This window comes from Eptatretus burgeri, chromosome 7 (assembly GCF_056783735.1).
Source record: "Eptatretus burgeri isolate ZD-2024b chromosome 7, Ebu_testis_v1, whole genome shotgun sequence".
NCBI lineage: Eukaryota > Metazoa > Chordata > Myxini > Myxiniformes > Myxinidae > Eptatretus > Eptatretus burgeri.
In genome coordinates this window covers 81,296,806-81,314,250 of record NC_140967.1, presented here as the reverse complement: position 1 = coordinate 81,314,250, position 17,445 = coordinate 81,296,806, and the positions used below count along the sequence as shown (strand labels likewise).

General features: G+C 37.7%; 1 protein-coding gene across 1 annotated transcript in view; it reads right to left on the bottom strand.

Annotated features, from left to right (window-relative positions):
- The window catches only part of LOC147023628 (uncharacterized), a 244,871-nt gene that overhangs the window by 65,758 nt on the left and 161,668 nt on the right, over positions 1–17,445 (bottom strand). The window contains exons 28-29 of the mRNA XM_085889230.1: positions 969–1,073; positions 135–232 (exon numbers count right to left, since the gene is read on the bottom strand). Coding sequence (XP_085745356.1) covers positions 135–232; positions 969–1,073 — 203 coding nt within the window. The remainder of the gene's footprint in view (positions 1–134; positions 233–968; positions 1,074–17,445) is intronic.

The following is a 17,445-nucleotide window of genomic DNA, read 5'->3' as shown; positions in this document are numbered from 1 at the left end:
CCAACGTTTTACATGCATTTTTATACGTTGCCATTCCTGGCTAAAACGTCAAGGTGTGACTGGGCCTTGAGATATTGAAAATGAATCTAAAACTATAACATGAACCTCGCCATTTTGACCTCTAAATATCTGACCTTCATTCCAAGAATCCCTGGGAGACCTGGAAATCCATCTTTTCCAGGTGTACCGGGCAAACCTGGGCGTCCATCTCTTCCTGGTGGCCCTAAATCACCTGAATGGGCCAAACGGAGAAAGGGAGGCAGGTAAGTCTCCAGGTAATGAGTGACAGCAAATATCTGGAGATCTCAAGCTAAAAGAAGCATGAATTGTATTCAAGGAGTTTGAGGTAACTGAATGTACAAGGGAAGCAAGTCCTGGAGGTTCAGGGTGAGGGAGGACCTCGATTCTCTCGATGTGCATGTGTATGTGTTGTTGTGTTGCTCCCGTTGGGAGGGGGTTTTACGAGTCATACTAAAATATGCCAATTCCGGGAGAGAGGTGTTTGGCGGTGGATGGGTGGGTCGGCCAAATACATATACACACAGGAAAGAAGCACAGATAACTTTCACAAAATACACATTCAAGGTACAAATTTAAATTAGACAAAAATGTTCCAGTTAAATTAGGTACAACTTGGTGATACTGTACTTGAAGCAGCTAGGAATTGCTATATTAAGGTCCAGGTATATAATGTGCCTTTCATGAGATGCACCATCATGAGATGTTATCGTCAGATCCCACATCAAGGATAATCACACTAAAAATAGACAATTCTGAGACAATCACAGTCAAAGCGAACTTTCCCGCCAGTCTAGTAGGAACCTCTATCAACTCTCATGATTACTTATAGTAGAATAAACTACTACTACTACTACTACTACAAATAGAAGAGAAAACAAATGCTTTACTGTTTTTTGAAATTGACAAAATAAAGAAATAACCCCACACAAAAATGAATGGATCTTCACCTTTCTCTCCCGGTCTACCCGGAACACGAGGGTCTGAGGAACCTTGATCTCCTTTTGCGCCACGTCTACCAGGTGTGCCATTACTGCCAGGTAACCCTGCACTTCCTGTGGAGACAGGGAAGTGAAATGATAAATAGGTGAAGCAAATTTAGTAACAGCAGGTGTGATATGACAGGGTGTTTAGCTTGCTCGGTGGGGGGGGGGGGAGGGGGGGAGAAAAAATGATTACTATTGATGTTATGTTTAAATGTTTTGAGGCTGTTAGAAATTCTAATGAAATAGAAATAACAACCGATCGAACATGTGGATACACGCACGCACGCACGCACGCACGCACGCACGCACGCACACACACACACACACACACACACACACACACACACACACACACACACACGGAATCATGGAATCATGAAGGGATGGAATCATGAAGAGATGGAATCATGTGGGGATGGAATCATGAGGGGATGGAATCATGTGGGGATGGAATCATGTGGGGATGGAATCATGTGGGGATGGAATCATGTGGGGATGGAATCATGTGGGGATGGAATCATTTGGGGATGGAATCATGAGGGGATGGAATCATGACGGGATGGAATCATGTGGGGATGGAATCATGTGGGGATGGAATCATGTGGGGATGGAATCATGTGGGGATGGAATCATGTGGGGATGGAATCATGTGGGGATGGAATCATGTGGAGATGGAATCATGAGGGGATGGATTCATGTAGGGATGGAATCATGAAGGGATTAAATCATGTCATGTATCTTTGGAATACACAGCCGTTTTATTTAAGGATATATATTGTGATAAATCACTTAATCTCACCAAGTCATTCGCGTCAGTCGGGCTTGGATAATTTATTGATTTATAAGCATTTTTCAAATTAATATTTTTTGCTATACTTATATTTCTGTCGTTCAGCCTGTGCCTTTGTGTAATAATTTGATAAATCAATATCCAGTTCTTGGGATACACCAAGGATAGAATGATTTTCACCAACATAAGTGGAGATAAAATTTAAGTGGAGATATATTAGGTTAAAAATAATGTCATTAAAAAAATTATTTTTGTTGAGTTGAAATAACACATATGGACATAATTGACCACAACACTTGGAATTGAATTCTTTGACTTGAAATGTTTGATAAACACCATTCTGTAAGAATTTTATTACTTCAACAGGTGGTGGAAGACCAAAACTATCAAAATAATATTTGTCTTGACTATTAAAAATACAAACCCAATGAGAACCGTTCCCATTATTATCTTCTAAGTTTATAACAATATTCTTTGTATGTTTAGACACGTTTGTTAATTCATCTCTCATACAAATAACCACATTATGAATTTTTAATTTCTTACAATATTTGCCAAATTCTAAATTTGATGTTGTATTCTTTCCAAATTCTGTAAACCACTCATCAATGCTCATTTATTTATTAGAAAGATATAATCCATTACACCTTTGAGTTAATTTTACACCTGCTTGTGAGATAGAAGAAAGCATATCTCCAACTAACAATCTCGCTTTATCAGGCAGACTTTCAAGTTTTTCAGCAAAATCGACAATTACACAACTTCCACTAATTTGTTTCTCTAACTCTTTGTTATGTCTTTCCAATTCTTTTTGAGCCCGGAGTTGAGCCTTCCTTGCGTTGGCAGTTTTCACTGCTGCTGAAATACCACCCTTCAATGCTCCAGCCGCACTTAAACCAGCAAATAAAGGAATTAGAAATGGGAGAAATCCTCCACTCGTCTCTCTTATTGAATATTTCTTCAACATTGGTTTTGACATTTTAATTTTAAGTGAGCCAGTATATTTCAAGATTTTCACCTGTTCTCTTGTGAGCAAAACATCAATTCTTACTGCTTCTTTTCTCTGAATTGTATTAATGTTAATCATACAAGGCTTTTGATTTTGAATACAAGATGATAGTTTATGAAGATTGATTTGATTAACATATACTCCAGTTGGCACCTTACTACTCATTTATTTATCAAAAAATTATGTGAGACTAATCATAACACTATTATCTGTATTAATCTGTAATTCTGTTTCTTCCAAAAGCAAACAATATGTATCAACTTCTTCACTCACTCCTCTTTCAATGTATAGGCAAGTATCCACTCGATTAGACTTTATAGTTTCCTTTTGAGCACTTAGGTCAATCGCATAGATTGTATGCAGACTTTTAAATGCTGTCATATCCAAAATGGGTTCTTTATTTCCAATGCTTTCACACACCTTTTGGTAAAGGCCCTGTCACACCTTGATGATTTAGCCAGCGTATGCCTGACGTATGCAAAATTTGGCTAAAACGCTGGCACACGTCGAATAAGTTATGGGTAAGTTTGTATACGTTAAGAGCACGCTGGCATACGTCTTAGTATGCTGGCATACGTCGTAGTGCGCTGGCATACATCTTTGTACGCTGGCATACGTCGTAGTACGCCGAGCTGTTAGACAAATTTTCCATGCTTGAAATTTTTTGACGTATGCCAGCGTACGACTCACACGTTCCGCATAATGCTGGCCATAAGTTGTAGGCACGTTAGGCGATCGTTAACACACGTTACTTGTAAGTTACTCATAAGTCGAAACACGTCGAGGTAATGTTTAGCGTACCCGAAACTTATTTCTAACCTCTGAGTAACGTGTTGTAGGCAGGTTACACGATCGTTGCCACACGTGCAGTTATAATGTAATACAATTAATAGGCTGCCGCTCAACGATTTAATTCATAACTACACTAGAAATCAAAGTGTCAACATCACCGTCATACCGAAGGGGGAAAAAAAAACCAGGGAGTGTGGAACACTGACGCTAACCATTACATTGACGTGTTTCGACTTATGAGTAACGTACAAGTAACATGTGTCGAAGTGCGTCAATGATCGCGTAGCATGCTTACAACTTATGCCAGCGTATGCGGAATGTGTGTCATACGTCGAGTACGTCAAGAAATTTTCAACATGCTGAAAATTTCGACGTACTCGGCGTATGACGACTTATGCCACCATACTACGACATATGCCAGCGTGCTCTTAACGTATACAAAACTTACCCATAACGTATTCGACGTGTGCCAGCTTGGTTCGGCAAATTTTTCATACGTCGGCATACGCTGGCTAAAACGTCAAGGTGTGACAGCGGCTTCACACATTGATGTGTAGTGCGGTTATGATTTGAATCGCGAGCCGTAGCCTATTAATTGCCTACGCCACATGATCGTTGGCGATACGCTGCCGCGCTATGCATAAGTTAGACCATCGTTGGGCATAGGTTGTGAACGCCGACAACACACTCAGCATTTGTTGATATAAGGTATCTATATGTGCTTGAAACGTTCTGTGTATGTTACTAATACGTTATGCATACGTCCAACACCTTATAATATGCCCAAAACTTAAAAAACATCAATAGTTCAGCGTACACCAGCGTTTTACAAACATTTTGAGACCTTGCCATACGCTGGCTAAAACGTAAAGGTGTGACAGGGCCTTAAGACTTGTATGCTTCAGCATAATCATTTTTTTCCCCAATTAATTTCCAATCTCTCTTGTGGATAAAATGTTCCATCTAGAGAAACGCGACGTTGTTTCACCTTAGCATTATCACTCAATGCATTATTCTTATCAGTAGCAGTATCATCATCTGGTTTTTTTTTTTAAATGAGCCACAGATATCGTGGCTTTCCTTCCAGAACACCCAAATTCCACGTGTAAGTGGTTTGGTCCAGTTTAACGTGTTGGCATCTTCTTTTAAGGTGTGATACATTGGGTGGCTTCTTTGAGTTAAGTCTTCAATTCAACATCTCTTCTGTTTTAAGTTTAGGAGTATATTCATGAATATACCAACTAATTTCATCAATTAGAAATTTATTCTGAGCAGCAAAAGCATTAGCCACACCAAAAAGCAATCTATTTTCATTATCATTCCTTTGCAGTTGAAATCTAATTTTAAGACCATACAGAACTTTATCATGATCACAAAATCCAAATATACCTTGAAGAGGAACTGCCACAGTAAAACTATTACCTGTTTTTGTATCATCATTATACATTCCTTTCCTTTGACTATATCCAGGGTCCGTGTTTGTTCCCGTTGCCATATCAGGAATAAAACCTTCGACAGCCCCCTTTCCCATTCTATCGCGAAATGAATATAGTGTAAATTTCATCATTTCAGATGTAGCAGAGACAAAATCAACCGCTTCAACTTCTTATGTTCCAATATACAAACCAACACCATCAAACATTTTCCAGAAGAAATCATTTACGAGTGTCGCATTTGTGGTATTCTCAGCCTTCGTGAATTTAAATTTACACAACAAGAAACTTTTGGCTAGATTCAAATAAGTTTGTTGATTATTTATTTCAAAACTTTTTGTTCTATTTGTATTCCAGTCTGTTCCAGTTATGGCATTTACCTTGAAGTAGTCTTCTTTTTTAGTGGAGTTTGAGATGACAATGGCATCATTCAAATCATAGATACCTCCAATTGCTTCCATACTTGTATTTATTGAGGAAAAAAGATGTTAAAACTTTTGAAATCCTGACCCAAGTATTTGAATTATTTTCTGTCGTTCTTGGGGAGACAACTGAGTTGTGCCTTACTTAATTTCTTTTATTGCTTGCAATTTATGAGATTCCTTTTGGGCATCTTTTATACTCTTTGTAGCACCCACTACATTTCCCACAGCAGAAGCAGTTGAAAAAATTAGGTCTTTATATTTAAGAATAGTTGAACCGATACCCATCTCCTTATTTTCTAAATTGATGTCCGGCACTCCTTTGTCTCTTAAGGCCCGGTCACACCTTGACGTTTTAGCCAACGTATGCCGATTTTTAAATTTTTTTTCTAAAACGCTGGCACACGTTGAATACGTTATGGGTAAGTTTTGATAACATTGAGAGCACGCTGGCATACGTCGTAGTACGTTGCCATACGTCGTTGTACGTTGGCTTTAAACGTTGTACTTTTCGGTTGTCCTCAAATTTTTTCATGCTTGAAATTTCACGACGTATGCCGGCGTATGACTCACACGTTCCGCTACACTGGCCATAAGTTGTAGGCACGGTCTGCGATCGTTGACAGACGTCAACACATGCTACTTGTAAGTTAATCATAAGTTGAGACACGCCGAGGTAGTGTTTAGAGTACCCGAAACTTATTTCCTACCTATGATTAACGTGTTGTTGGCACGTTACGCGATCGTTGCCACACGTCGACAGACGTTACTTTTAAGTTACTCATAGGCTGAAAGACGTCGGTATAATGGATCGTCCTTGTGTCAGCGTCCACGGCCATGGCCAGGACACTTATTTGCAGCATTCTTCAAACTTTTCTTCGGCATGACGAGGATGTTCACACTTCGATGTCTAGCTTGGCTATGATTCCAATTGTCCATCGGCAGCGTCTATTTAAAATAGTCGAGTTTGAGCGTTTTAACACGTTCAGAAGAAACGTTTCAAATTTCCAAACCCCAGCGCCAAAAAAAAAAAACAAAAAAAAAACAGAGGCGAGTGACAGCAATTTAAATCGTTCATTGTAAACAATGAAACTAGCTGAGTGGTACCGTTTAAAAGTCGTTGAGTGTAAAAAAAATCCAATTGTTGAGCGCAAGCGTCTACTTTCAATAGTGGAGATGCAGCCATTTAAATCGTTGAGTGGCAGCCTATGAACCTACCCGTGGACACGCGGACGCAAGGACGATCCATCATAACCCACACCCTCCCCCTCACACCCACCTACTACTGCCAACATGAACAAACTACTACTAATACTAATACTAATAGTAATACTGATACTGATACTGTTACTGCTGACATGGACATCGACTCAAAAAGGACTCGAAAACACTGTTGGGTTCCCCTTTTATGAACACCATTTTTAAATACCAATTCACAAAACCGCTGGGAACACGTCTTTATATGGCAGTTGTAAGCTAGAAACATGTTCATTTATTTTTTTTGTCGACCGGAAGACGTCATTGGAATACGTCTACATACGTCGATGTGTGTTGGGGCTACGTAAAGAATTGGTTCAAAGCACGTCAAACATAAGTTAGAAATAAGTTTCGCGTAAAAATGACATTACCGCGACGTGTTTCGACTTATGAGTAGCTTATAAGTAGCCTTTGTGGACGTGTGTAAGCGTCCACATATCGTGTGTAAAACTTATCCTCATCGCATGCGAACGTGTGTCATACGCCGAGTACGTCGTAAAATTTTGAACATGTTCAAAATTTCTTGACGTACTCTACTTACTACGACGTATGATAGCGTATTTAGCGTTCTACTCGCGCATACCAAACTTACCCATACCGTATTCGACGTGCCCCAACGTTTTAGACACACTTTTTGTTACGTCGGCATATGCTGGCAAGATCGCCAAGGTGTGACCGCGATTTTGACCCTTCCATTTCTACGGCAGTTATGATTTGAATCGTTGTATGTCAGCCTTTTAATAGGCTACGCCACGACATCGTCGGCGATGCGTGCAACGCGCTATGCCTGAGTTAGACTATCGTTGGGCATCGGTTGTGTAGGCCGACAACAGGTTCAGCATTCGTTGGTATAAGTTATCTATAACACAACGAAACGTTCTGTGTCCGTTACCAATGCGTTATACATAAGACCAAGTCGCTATGAATATGTCCGAATCTTTAAAAAAAAACATCAAAAGTTCAACGTAAGCCAGCGTTTTACATACATTTTAATACGTTGCCATCGCTGGCTAAAACGTCAAGGTGTGACCGGGCCTTTAGGTTTATAGTATCCTTCACCAAGATACATACCTTCACTCTTGTAGTATGGGGAAAGGAACATCCCATTTCCTGTAATTATTTTATATTTTCCCAACTCGTGTTTCCTCACAATAACCATCATATTTATTTATTGGAAAACTTCACGTAGGTGAATTCTGATGGATATAATTTCTCCATTAAAAGAAATCATGCGATTATCTTGGTCGGTTATCCTAAACTTTACTCTGTAAATGGTTTTTCCTGACACAGGTAGATAAACCAGATTTTTTGGTTCCATATTGAATTTCTAACCAATTGGGGTTGAGTATGCACTGAATGAAAATATTGTATTTGTTCTTATGCCATTATTATAAGCACCATTAATCAAATCACAGTGAATTAATACCGAATTTATTCCTGAGGATATTTGAATGACATTATCACTGTAAAACGTCCCATTAGTTTCAGTCTTTTTTGAGGAGAAACCCAATAACTCTTTAAATGAATTATTAATTGTGAAATCAACCTTGTAGTTGTTTTAAAGTTTTAATCATTGATTTTGAAGAAATGTTTTTGAATATCTATAACAATATTTTTTGGTTCATCGCCCTGTTCTTTCATAAGACGAGCAATTTCGGAAGATATTTGAGAAATCTCATATGCTCCGGATGAAACAGTTATCGTTTTGTATCTACTTCCTGGATTATAACTAAACTTGTTGTTTTTCTCGGTGATATTAAATAAGGTATTTTAAGTTTCCATGGACAATAAAGACACCTCGTATTCTTTTGTTGCGTCAAGTTGTGGTGGGTATGGGAATGAAGATGTGTGGTTGCTTGTTTTGAAATTAAAACTAAGGATTGTGCTTCTCATCTTATTTAATATGGGATAAAATGTCTTTGTATTGACATTTATTAATTATTTTCATGTTCATCAACTGGAAAAAAAAATGGCTGATGCTTCATTAAAACAATTGTTATTTCCAGCCTTCTTACTACCTAACAGCAATAACAGTCTATTAACTAATTGTGATGGGTTATTTGGAAGAAAAGTAACACATGAACCAAGGCTACTTAAAGCCTGAATAATGTGTTTCTCCTTCTCATTCTTCCTACTTTTACCAAATAGACGAACCCTATAATTAAGAGTCCAGCAGATCAATATATAATCTATCATCCTTATTTTTCATATCCAATGGTTTATCAAAATACTTTGATTCATCCCTCACAGTTGAACCTTGTTTTCCATCTTTTGTTAGAAGAAACATTAATCTCGGAGTTAGTTTAACAGGGGGTTGAGCAGAACTCAAGAACCTTAATTCATCAATAAATATCAATCCCTTTTTCTGAACAAGATGAAATATTGCTGGTTGTTCTGTTGGAATGAGTCCTGCTTTGGTTTTTGAATCTGCTGAATATTCATTGTTTTGAAGAGCCTTCACAATATAATCAGGGGGTTGATTAATCTCTTCCAATTGTTGAAATAATCCATCATCATATTCTAATTCTCCTCTATGCCCGAATTGTTCCTCCATCATTTGACTGAAATCTTTTAACATTTGAATTTTTTTGGGAGTATATTCCATTTTGGGAACTTTGGAAGCATCTATACTTTTTTCTTGGGAAGTTTTTAAAAGTGGTTTAAAAACTCTCTTGTTTTCTTTCAACTGCTTCTTCACCCATTAGTTTCTGTCTGCGTTTCTTCTTTATGGCTTCCTGTTGTTTTACAACTTTTGAAACCAACTCTTGATGCTCCTTAAATCTTCTTGATCTTTCTTTCACATCCATTTATTTTGTTGGAAAATATCATTCACTGAATTATAAAGGTCAGTAGGAAAATTTTCCTTTTCTTCATCATTAAAGTAGATGTGTTCAAATAAATCCTTTTCTTTAAATATTTCATCAAATTATTTATTAACATTAATACAAGTTGTAATTTCTTCTTCACTAATACGTGTATCTCTGCTTTTCATATGTTTGTGTTGAGTTTCTTCATCAACATCAAAACCGAATGATAAAATCTTAACCCCATTACCACTCAGATGTTAAGTAATTTGTCTCATTCCTTCTGGATTAGTTTCTAATATCCCAAGACCACCAGATTTTAGTTTCTTTAACTCACTCACTCTTACAATGTGAATATTTTGTTGTACCAAGAGAAACCTCCTCAAATATTTGGCCTTCATTCCTCAATCGCATATGTTCCTCTACTGAAATATAGTAATAATCTTCACCTTCTATTTCTCCAGATCTTATTGTTCTAGTTGTTGTTGATACAATACGAACTACATGGTACTTTTTAAGCAAATTTACAATATTCTCATTTGTACTATACAAGAACCTTGATTTATGAAAGTTTTTTCCAGAAGCAGATTTACCCACAAGATTTATAATAATAGTTGTCATTTATATATGTAATTGTTTATAAAATAAAATCTATATCTTTTAATATCTCATCTTGTTTCACAACAATATATTTATATTTTCAGTCATGTGCTTCATATAATCCCCAAATTCCTTTTTACTACATAATATAGAACAATTGTCTCTCCAAAAATTGTTTATATATATTGAATTTAACTTGAATAAAATAAAAGTATTGGCATTGTTTCTGATGGAACGACGAGGAAGTTGAAAGTATGATTGACTAAGATAAATACAATTACAAGAAGAATGTCTCCCTCTTGTGTAGTTGCTATGCATTACCGTTTGGTTTCTCTCATGAACACAATCATCAAAGATAACGAGGTTCTTTTATGATTTATCCAAATCTTGGGGAAAGGCATATCATCCGTATTATCACTAAGAATACAACTTTTCGACTTTGATTTCTTTCTATATCTCTGTGTATCACAAAATAGTTGTATTATATCTTCAATGTTGTAATCATTTAGTTTGTTTTGAAGTTTAAATAAACCGAATATATCTTCTTTTTGAAGACCAGCATTAAAACCTTGTGAGAGGAGTTGATACTCAGGTTGAAAACTTGACTTTGTGAAAATTATTAAATTATCATAATCTAAAAAGTTGGGAGTCAGGAGCATCTTTTTCCACATCCGCTTGAACCAACTATGAGACATCTTAATGAATTTGGAAGGTTTTTATGGTTGTTAAATTTTATCTTATTTTCCCAAATGGGTAAAAAATCATTCATTTATATATTTGGAAAACAGGTCATTTAATTTTTTATTGGCTTTTTTGGAAACTATCTTTTTACCAAAGTTCAGGTTTAATTTAAAGATAATCCATTATTTTATTTTTCCAATATCTTGTGTTGATATTGTCCTAAAAATGACAATCGTTAATAATATAAATCATCAATCCACGAAACATGGTTGTCATTTGTTCAGTCTCTTCTCTTGTAAGAAAAGGTGTATTATCACCCTCATACTTTACATTAATTTCTCGAATCAATCTTGTAAAGTAATTCATTTTTGGTGTAAATCTCAAAGAATTATATTCCTTTTTATATTTATTATTATCATTAATTGGAAGATAATCACAGAACATACATTGTTTATACGCTTTTGACTGTGTTTAATCCCTGTCTTTCACATGCAGGACAATTCTCAAATTTGTCATGTGGAGAATCAGGAAATTCAAGAGGCTCAAAATCTAGTAAACTATTCATATTTATAAAGTAAAACTTTACTTCAAATAAAATTCATCTTCGGTATAATCTTTGGGACTTTCATTGGTGCTTTCACAATCATCTATAAAGCTACTTTCATAACTAACATTTGAATACAAACTCTCAGTATCATAACTGTCTTCTGTTCCAACAGAGATACTATCATCACTCTCATGGTCTTCAAAATCTTCAGTTGAATAATGGCTTATATTTAATTAGTCGAAAAAACATTACCATCTATATCTATATACTTTTTTTCATTAACACATTCAACGACTATATTTTTTATATCAAAGGTAATTTTAAAATGATCTTTAACTACTATTGAACGAAATTTCATTTCACCTGATATAATAACATCCTTTATTTCATCAGGATTTACATCTTTAGGGTTGTTGAAAAAAATAGAAATTTCTACTTGCATATTACAGATGGTCTTATCTTTTCTTTCTAGAGCTACATCCATAAGGTTTTTCTTTTTTGATACTTTTTTGTTTCATTGCATTTTCTAGTTTTGAATATATTGCCAGAAGGAGAGAATAAACTTTTGTTAGAGCTACATTAATTGATGTTCTTCCAGATATACTAAAAGCCCTTCCACTGAAGGAAATTGAAGAACTCGTATTATTCACCATAATTGTTTTTATCCAATAGTTGTTATATTTATCTTCATTCAATTTTACATCCTCGACATATTTCTCAGTATCTTTTACAAATGAGGAGATTGATTGAAACTTGTCTTTTGTGTCTTGATACGTTGTATTTATTAAGTGAAAAAAGTTGGAGGATAAAATGGTTTTAAGCACAGATTCACCTATAAATTAAACGAAATTTTCATCAAGAAAATTTTATTTTAAGCAAACTTTTATTGTATAAATATGGTGAATACAACATACTGCGATGTTTGTAATCATGAATATAAATGTTATAAAAAACACTTTCAAACCAACAAACACACATTCAATCTTTTCAGACAAATATCTCCACTTGACCAAGAAGCAAAACATTGTGATCGATGTGATAATTATATTCTTAAATTTTTTTTTATAACAGACACCTTCAATCATGCAAACACAAGAACAATGAAGAAAGGGAAGGTGCCACTAAATTCTCCATTGAAAACACAGATGGGGCATTTAAAGGACATATAAAAATAAGATTGTTTCGCTTTCAAGACCCTGGACCATCTTCAATCATGGAAGCTGTTGATATGGTTAAACAAAGTATTGAAACTATAATTAAAAACACATTAAGTGAAATTTAAACTTTTAAGTTTTATATGGGAGTAAAATTGAATATGGAAAGAGAAGGTGATGAAACTACTCCCTATATGAGGACAAACCCTCACTTTATCTCATCATTTCAAGATTTTGTAAGATGTGATGTTTGGGATGAACTCCAGAGACAAGAATAAGATGTTTATAACATTGGAGTAGGTAGTGGATTTGCTATTGCAAAAATAATCTTTTTAGATATACACATCTTAAAATCAGATCCTCTTCAAGCTTCTTCTTATATTGATTTACCAAAAGAGATAAAACTTAAGAAAGTGGTTGTTAATATTCAAAACAAAGATAATAAACGTTTTCTATGGTCTGTTCTTGCTCACTTACATCCTCCACAATGGAAACCTGAAAGGGTTGAACATTATAAGAAATCTGAGAATACATTAAATGTTAAAGATTTAAAGTTTCCAATGTCATTGAGAGATATTCTTAAATTTGAGAAAATGAATAATCTATCTGTTAATGTATATGGATTAACGGATACAAACAAAGTTTCGATCTTAAAAATTTCAAACAACTATAAAAATGATGAAACACACATTGACCTTCTATACTTTACTTCAAAGGAAAAATCACATTCTGCTTTCATCAAAAATTTATCAAGATTAACCAAATCACAACTATACAAGAGAAAATGTAAAATGTATCCTTGTAAAAGATGTCTCAACGCCTTTCACACAAAAGAACGATTAAATCAACATTCAAAATATTGTAGTAATCATAAATCAACCGTAATCAATTTACCAAAAGCAGGTTCAAACATATCATTCAAATATTTTAACAAATCTATAAAACATCCGTTTGTGATATATGCTGATTTTAAAAGTATCCTTGAAAAGATAGATACTGTTTCTCCAAATCCAAATAAATAATACACAAATAAATATCAAAAACACACTCCTTGTAGTTTCTGTTATAATATCAAATCATCTGTTGGTGATGAATACAAGTTAGAACTTTATAGAGGAGAAGATGCCTCAGAGAAGTTTGTAAGATGATTGGAAAAAGACTGCATAAGACTAAGAGAAATAATGGTTAAAACCCTGCATGTTTTTTTCATTAAAAAAAAATTGACTTGTTTAACTCCCTTTTTCCTGATCTGGATGCCAATGACTTCCATTGGCATCCAGATTGGGAAAATCCCAGGTCCACAATCCCACACAGGTACCGACAGCACCACACCCCATGATCAATTTTAATTTCGATCCAGGGAATTATCTTGAGCGGCGTCTAAATAGGCAACTCCCCGACACCCACCTCCTATCGATATATCTCATACAAGTCTTTTCCGTTCTCTCAATATCCAGTCCAATATTCCCATCCCTTCTGTCTCCATTCATACATTCTGCTACTCCTCTGTTGTCTCTCACTTTTGGACTCATCTATTTATTTTGTACACCAATATGGCAGAATTTGTATTTACCCTAATTCCTTTATCTCTACTCCTTCCCTTCTATTCTGTCCCCATATTCATACATCTTCCCAATCTCCTTTCATTCTCTCCCAAAATCCACTCACCTCCTTTCCTTCTCCTACCATCATACATTCTCTTCTTTTCCTCAATTTACTCCCTACCTATAAGTACACAATAAAGAGATACCTCCATTGCTATCTGTTTTGTTGCTTACTTAGCCGATAATCTGGACCACAGGAGTGAGATTTCAGCTTTTATTCAATCCGTCATTTCCCTGTCTCCACGTTCCTTTCTCTGCCCCTTTAAGAGCGTCCTCTCTTCTCCAAAAGCACATCAGCATTTACATCGTCAATGAAATAATAGGACACATTATCCTCTTCCCTTCTGTTCTTTTCTCAATGTTGGCATTGCCAATTTCCTCCCTCCCCACTCCTCCCTACATTGTGTAGTGTAATAAATACATGCTTTATAAAGGGGTCACGTGATCACATCTATTTAAATGAGGAGGAGGTCCTGCACGATTTACTTGAACAATACAATGCATACAGAATAGGGAAAGGCAAATTTAAAATGCTCCTTTAAATCGCTGCCTGTGAACCTCAATGAAAATATCAACAGACCATTGTGGGCCCTTTTCGTTCACAAGTTATGTCTTTTATCGTACCTCACAATCCATGAGTTTTTGTAATCCACGATAGCAACTTTATGGCAGACAGTAAGTTTTATGGAAGAGTTTCTCATTCTATGCATGCATAAATGGTGTTCAACATGTTTGTATTGAGGTTGCATTATTTTTTAATTCCATAAAAAAAATTTGGAATGGTACGGGTACAATACCCAAGACACAATGTCGCTTCCTTCCGTTGGAATAATTACGATTGCTTCAGCCATTACTGTGCTGGGCAGGATGACATTTATCAACAATTCTGTGGATGTCAGGTCAGGTCTGGATTATTCTGTGGATCAACAATTCTGGGGATGTCAGGTCAGGTCTGGATTATTCTGTGGATCAACAATTCTGGGGATCTGTCCAACATCCTCCCAAGAATCCAGTCCATACAAGCGCTGAAAAGTATGAGGGCCAATTCACACCCCCGATGAACTCCAGTAACAACTGGAAATAAGTCAAAGATGGTACCACCACATCTCACAGCACTCTCAGTTCCAGAGTATAGTTCAGACATCAGATTGATCAGTTTTGGTGGCACCCCACGAAGACCAAGAATCCTCTAGAGGGCATCCCAATTCACTGAGTTGAACAATTCGCAGAGATGAACATAGGCTGCAAGCAGCCCCTGCCCAAACTCTCATATGCATTCAATCAGAACCCGAAGAGCAAGGATACAGTCAATCATTGACCTTTTTGGTGTAAAGCCTGACTGCTTGGACACGGGTGCTCAAGCAGATGGTGGCGAACCTTATGAAGAATGATCTGAGCAAAGACCTTGCCCAGCACCGACAGCAGCGTCACCCCTCAGTAATTGTTGCAGTCCTGGCGATCACCCTTCCCTTTCCAAAGAGGGACAAGAAGGCCCCTCTTCCAGTCAGTTGGGATGATGCCTGTGTTCCAGACAGAGCACAGAACTGCATGCAACGACATGAGTACAGCAGTTCCACTAGTCTTGAGAAATTCAGCATGGATGCCACAGATCCCAGGAGCTTTACCCGATTTCAACCAGTTCACCGCAGCCAGTGTGGATCACAAACAAACGAAGGTGGATCACAGTTGATTGGAGGGTCAGCAACAGGGATAGTAACACCCCTGACATCCATCTCAATAGCCGGTGGATCAGGCTGGAAAAGCGGCTCAAAGTAACAGGCCCAGCGGGCCTTCACTTTAGACTACTCGGTCAAGAGCCTACCACTCTCCGCTCGAACTGCCATCAACTGAGGGATGGGCTTGGAGGAATGCAATGAACGAATTCCCCTGTAAGCAGAACGCGAATCACTTGACCACAGGTGATGCTATACCCCCTCACAGATTCCTCCCACATAGGCCTCCTTGTCTACCCTTAGCGCATGTACAATTTTACACCTCAGCTCCCTGAACAGCTCAGCTCTGCCATTCAGCCTGGCCCTGCGACTCTGGTCAATGGTATCCAGTGTCCCTTGAGAGACAAAATTCTTCTTCGCCCTCCAGTGAGTTTCATGAGATCCACCGGCAACATCAAGGATGGTGGTCTTGAAGGCACTCCACAACTCTTCAGGATCCTCCAAAGTACCCAGACCACCCAAATCTCCACTCAGCCTGTTCACAAACTCCTCAGCTGTCCTCTCATCCTTTAGCTTGCCAACATCCAGCCTAGGTTGGGATGGTACCATTCTCCCGGATTTAAGCTGAAACTTCAGAGTTGCTAGGATCCTGGCATGTAATGGCCGGCCTACAAAGCCTGTGGTCAGTATTGAGGAACTGAGCACTCTGGTAAACGCTGCAGTTCTGGATCATCCTCCAGCGACCATGAATGATAATGTGGTCAATCTCCTTTGCCACACCATCAGCCTTGGAAGGCCAAGCTCAGCGATGAGATTGTGGGAGCTGAAACCATGAACCAGCTACCCAAAGTCAATGACTTCCTGCAAAGTCAATGACCTTAGTGCTATTCTGGTTCACAGTTCCAGACCCATGGGGACCAATACACATTACATAACTGTCCCTATCAGTTCCAGTCGATGCACTGAAATCCCCCAGGACTAGAAGTGTATCTCGCCTGGGGCACTGATTCACGACAGACTCGACCATGGCATAGAATGTGCCCTTCACGGTGAGATCACTCGCCTCAGTCTGAGCATATACAGAGACCAGGGAAATGACACCCAAGGAGTGACGAATCCTTAGTCTCATGATACGCTCGTTGACCGGTGTTACCTCAATTATCATAGGAGTCAGCTTATTGGACACAGCTACAGCAACTATTTGGGCATGGTAACCATCAGTGCGACCAGACCAATAGTAGGTGTAACCACCTGCCATGATCTCACCGCAATCCGTTCTCTGAACCTCAGAGAGTGCTGCAATACCAATGTCCAAACGCTTGAGCTCAGATAATAACAGAGACAGGTGAACATCCTTTCTTAGTGCGAAGACATTCCCGGCACCCACCCGAAATGACCACCTCAGCTTAATCCAAGGAGACCGCTGTCTGTTGGATGACACCTCAGCACCACTCTGCCAAACGCCACTGCAATCTGACCCAGGAAGTTTACCCCGTGGTTTTCCTGCTATCATCAAGGAATGGGGGTCCTGAAGGCATTTCCCCATTCCCATCACCCAGTGAGCTGCCCTGTAAATGTCAGCAGTATAAGAGGTATTCCCACGGAGTGGGTTTTCAGTTTTCTTTGCATTTGTGGGTTTTGTGGAATGAAGGGTTTTACGGTGGCCGGAGTGCAA